General features: G+C 39.8%; 1 protein-coding gene across 1 annotated transcript in view; it reads left to right on the top strand.

Moving 5' to 3' along the window:
- The window catches only part of LOC102292530 (phospholipid scramblase 2), a 15451-nt gene extending 13989 nt beyond the window's left edge, over positions 1–1462 (top strand). The window contains exons 6-7 of the mRNA XM_042227426.1: positions 750–928; positions 1230–1462. Coding sequence (XP_042083360.1) covers positions 750–928; positions 1230–1418 — 368 coding nt within the window. The 3' untranslated portion in view covers positions 1419–1462. The remainder of the gene's footprint in view (positions 1–749; positions 929–1229) is intronic.
- The last annotated feature ends 1709 nt before the right edge of the window (positions 1463–3171 follow it).

The raw sequence follows: 3171 nt of genomic DNA, 5'->3' as shown, positions 1-3171 counted from the left end.
AGGATTTACTTCTATTCTTCAGGAATGTTTTTAGTGGAGCTGCTATACAAGTCTGATTTATTCGCCTGCCTCTGTTAACCCTGCTGGATTTAAAGTAGTTTTTAGGGTGGGAAGTGGGCTAATTTACTGCTGATTGGTCCAGGTGACCCAAGAAACTGCTCTGAGTTATCAGTGTGCTCTGTCCTGGAACCAACTGCATGCAGATTAATGTTCTCTGCATTAACAGTCGATTGGAGCTGCAGACCCTGCCTGTATCATTAGTGACCTTTGATGTGAAATTGGAGTCAGTTTGATAAGGACACTGGTATTTGCTTTTATGCACGTTTGAGTTTTATGGTGAAATGTACAGAGTGCACAGTGTAAGCAGTTAAAAGGAGGCTTCCAGTGAGCAGTCAAAAAATTAACAGCTACTAACTGGAGTCCATCCAGGCATTGCTCAAGAAGATGGTCTTGAGGCCAAATTTAGGGAAAGCATTTGATTCAAGATCTTTGTGATCACCCATTAAACACTGTTCTACAGCCTGTTTAGAACATCAAATTCAAATGTTATTATCAGCAGACTTTGATTATTAAATTGTCAGTGTGTTCACCACTTTGATCTGCTTTTCCCCCTCAACAGTAAATGCACTGTGGAACAGATGCAGACAGCGTGACATTTTATTTATAGCTGTCAGTGTCCAGGAAAGAGAGCAAACCAAGCTCTGTGAAATAGCTTTCTAATTTTGTGCAGAGCTACTATGTGTTTAACTAACTATGTGACCAACAGATGGAGGTCCAGGCTCCACCGGGGACCACCATAGGGTACGTCAAACAGGACTGGCACCCTTTCCTGCCAAAGTTTTCCATCCAGGGAGCAAACAAGGAGACACTCATGAGACTGGAGGGGCCCTGCTTTGCCTGCAACTGCTGTGGGGATGTCAACTTTGAGGTGAGCTCAGAGGGTCGTTGTTTGTGGGGGAAACCGAACTCTGAGTAAATTTCATCCATCAGCCAACAGTGATTTGTTACAGATCCACTCAGATAATCTAAACAGGACTGGTAACAGTCACAGAAATGTTGATAATGATTTTAATTAAGTCAGGTAATAATTGGGCAGTTAATAATGCAGCTTGCAGGTGGGGGGTCCAGGTTTCAACAAATTTAAACAAATCAGCAACAATGTGAACAGTTTTGAGTGTTTAAGAAAGCAATTGTGGCTGACGAACGCTGGTATTGTTATTGTTGTTCAGCTCAAGGGGAAAGATGGCGACACCCCCATTGGTCGCATCAGCAGGCAGTGGGGCGGCCTTCTGAAGGAAACCTTCACTGACACCAGTAACTTTGGCATCCAGTTCCCGCTGGACTTGGACGTGAAGATGAAAGCTGTGCTGATGGGTGCCTGCTTCCTCGTTCCTCATGATGTAGATGGACATTGTTGATTTTGAAATATGTGGTGTGTTGCTGAATAAAACAATCGAATACTTTTGGCGTTGCTCTGCAGGATTTAATGTTCTTTGAGAAAATCGGAGAGGCCAACAATTGCAGCAGTGTGTTTTCATAACAGAGGAAAACGAAAACATGGGGGGATGCCTTGCGATGAAGGTGTTTTCCTGTTATGTACTGGGCTCCAGACTAATTTTTACCATGATTGCACTGGTGCGCCTAACGTTTTTTTTCTTAGGTGCACCAGCACAAAAGTTAGGTGCACCCAAATTTTTCACCCGAATCGCTGAACCCCACTGTTTTACATATTCACTTTTTTTAAATTGCTGTGCATACAAACAATATTGATTTGTAAATGATTAACTAACAATCTTGTGAACACAAAGTTCTTTATTTGGAGCACCATTCTGCAAAAAAGATAAGTTACTGAAAAAGTGCTTGTGCTTAAAATTTTGGCACCCCTTGGCAATATTGTAGGCAATGTTAAACTTAATCATCAGCCTGGCCTGGCTTTTAATAGCAGATAGCCTTAAAAATATTCTGCAGTAGAACAAAAACTGAAGAAAACGTGAATGAACATAATGAACATGAATCAACATATTCAGCAAAAGGACTAGATGTTACAATCCCTGATAAGGCAAATGGAGAAAATCTTGAGGGATGGCTCTTATGAGGAAAGGCAACCAGTGGCACTTCCATTCCCATGTTATTACGGCCGATAGGGCATGAACAGGGAAAAGGGGGCAAAAAGACATACTTTTGAAATGTAACCCTTTCAGTACCAGTTAGATCACATAATTGTAATGATTTAGAAAGAGATAATTATTTTTTTAAAATTAGAACTAGAGATGGCACGATACCACTTTTTTATGTCTGATACCGATATCATAAATTTGGATATCGGCCGATACCGATAAGAATCCGATATAGTGTTTTTAATCAATAAAACTGTTTTTTTTATATCTTGCTGCATTTTGTATAAGTTAATGCTCAAGTTTAAATAAACAACAACACTAAAGCTATTCTGTTATACCTGTATGCAAAAAATGCACTGCACCCAAAATATTTCATAGTTCAGCAACACTGATCAATCTAATAAACTTAAACCTACTCAATCCTCCCTATTCTGGTATTTTAATATTACTTTCTACACCAGGATCTTTTTCTACGTAGCTGACGGCTGGTAACTGTGCAGGGGCGGATCTAGCAAAGTTTAGCCGGGGGGGCCGATAGGGCATGAACAGGGAAAAGGGGCACAAAGACATACTTTTCTTTATTCTCATTTAAAATGTCTAGCTTTTAATAAATAATTATCTGAATCTTATGTAAAATGTATAGAAGTCCATTACTGTATATAACTGTTAAGTCTAATATGCCCTAGTAAGCTGTAGTACTTTTTCCTTTGGGAAGATACCATCTGTGCAGTCTGCAGTTCTGTAAAAGAAAGATGTTGAATCTATTTAATTATTCTTGAAAAATAATTTATTTCTGTGCATTTTTTTCCCACACTGCATCAAATTAAAGCTGATTACATCGATTAAGCATCATGAGGTGGAGGTTGGGGGGGTGGTTCCCCATTTTCTTTGCAGGGAGTTTGCAACCCTATTAGTTAGGTTGCTTAAGATTTCTGCTAAGTACTCTTTAAATAAATTCTAACAACAGCTTATCAAGCTTAAACGTGCTGCTGTTGTTCAGCCGCTGGTTTCCTCTTTCTGGTGCAAAGTGGGGCAAAAACAAAGAAGAGAGACG

This window comes from Haplochromis burtoni, unplaced genomic scaffold (genome assembly GCF_018398535.1).
Source record: "Haplochromis burtoni strain Fernald_Lab_line unplaced genomic scaffold, NCSU_Asbu1 Contig_260, whole genome shotgun sequence".
Lineage (NCBI taxonomy): Eukaryota > Metazoa > Chordata > Actinopteri > Cichliformes > Cichlidae > Haplochromis > Haplochromis burtoni.
Note: the sequence above shows the minus strand (reverse complement) of the source record. Positions and strands in the feature narration are given on the sequence as shown.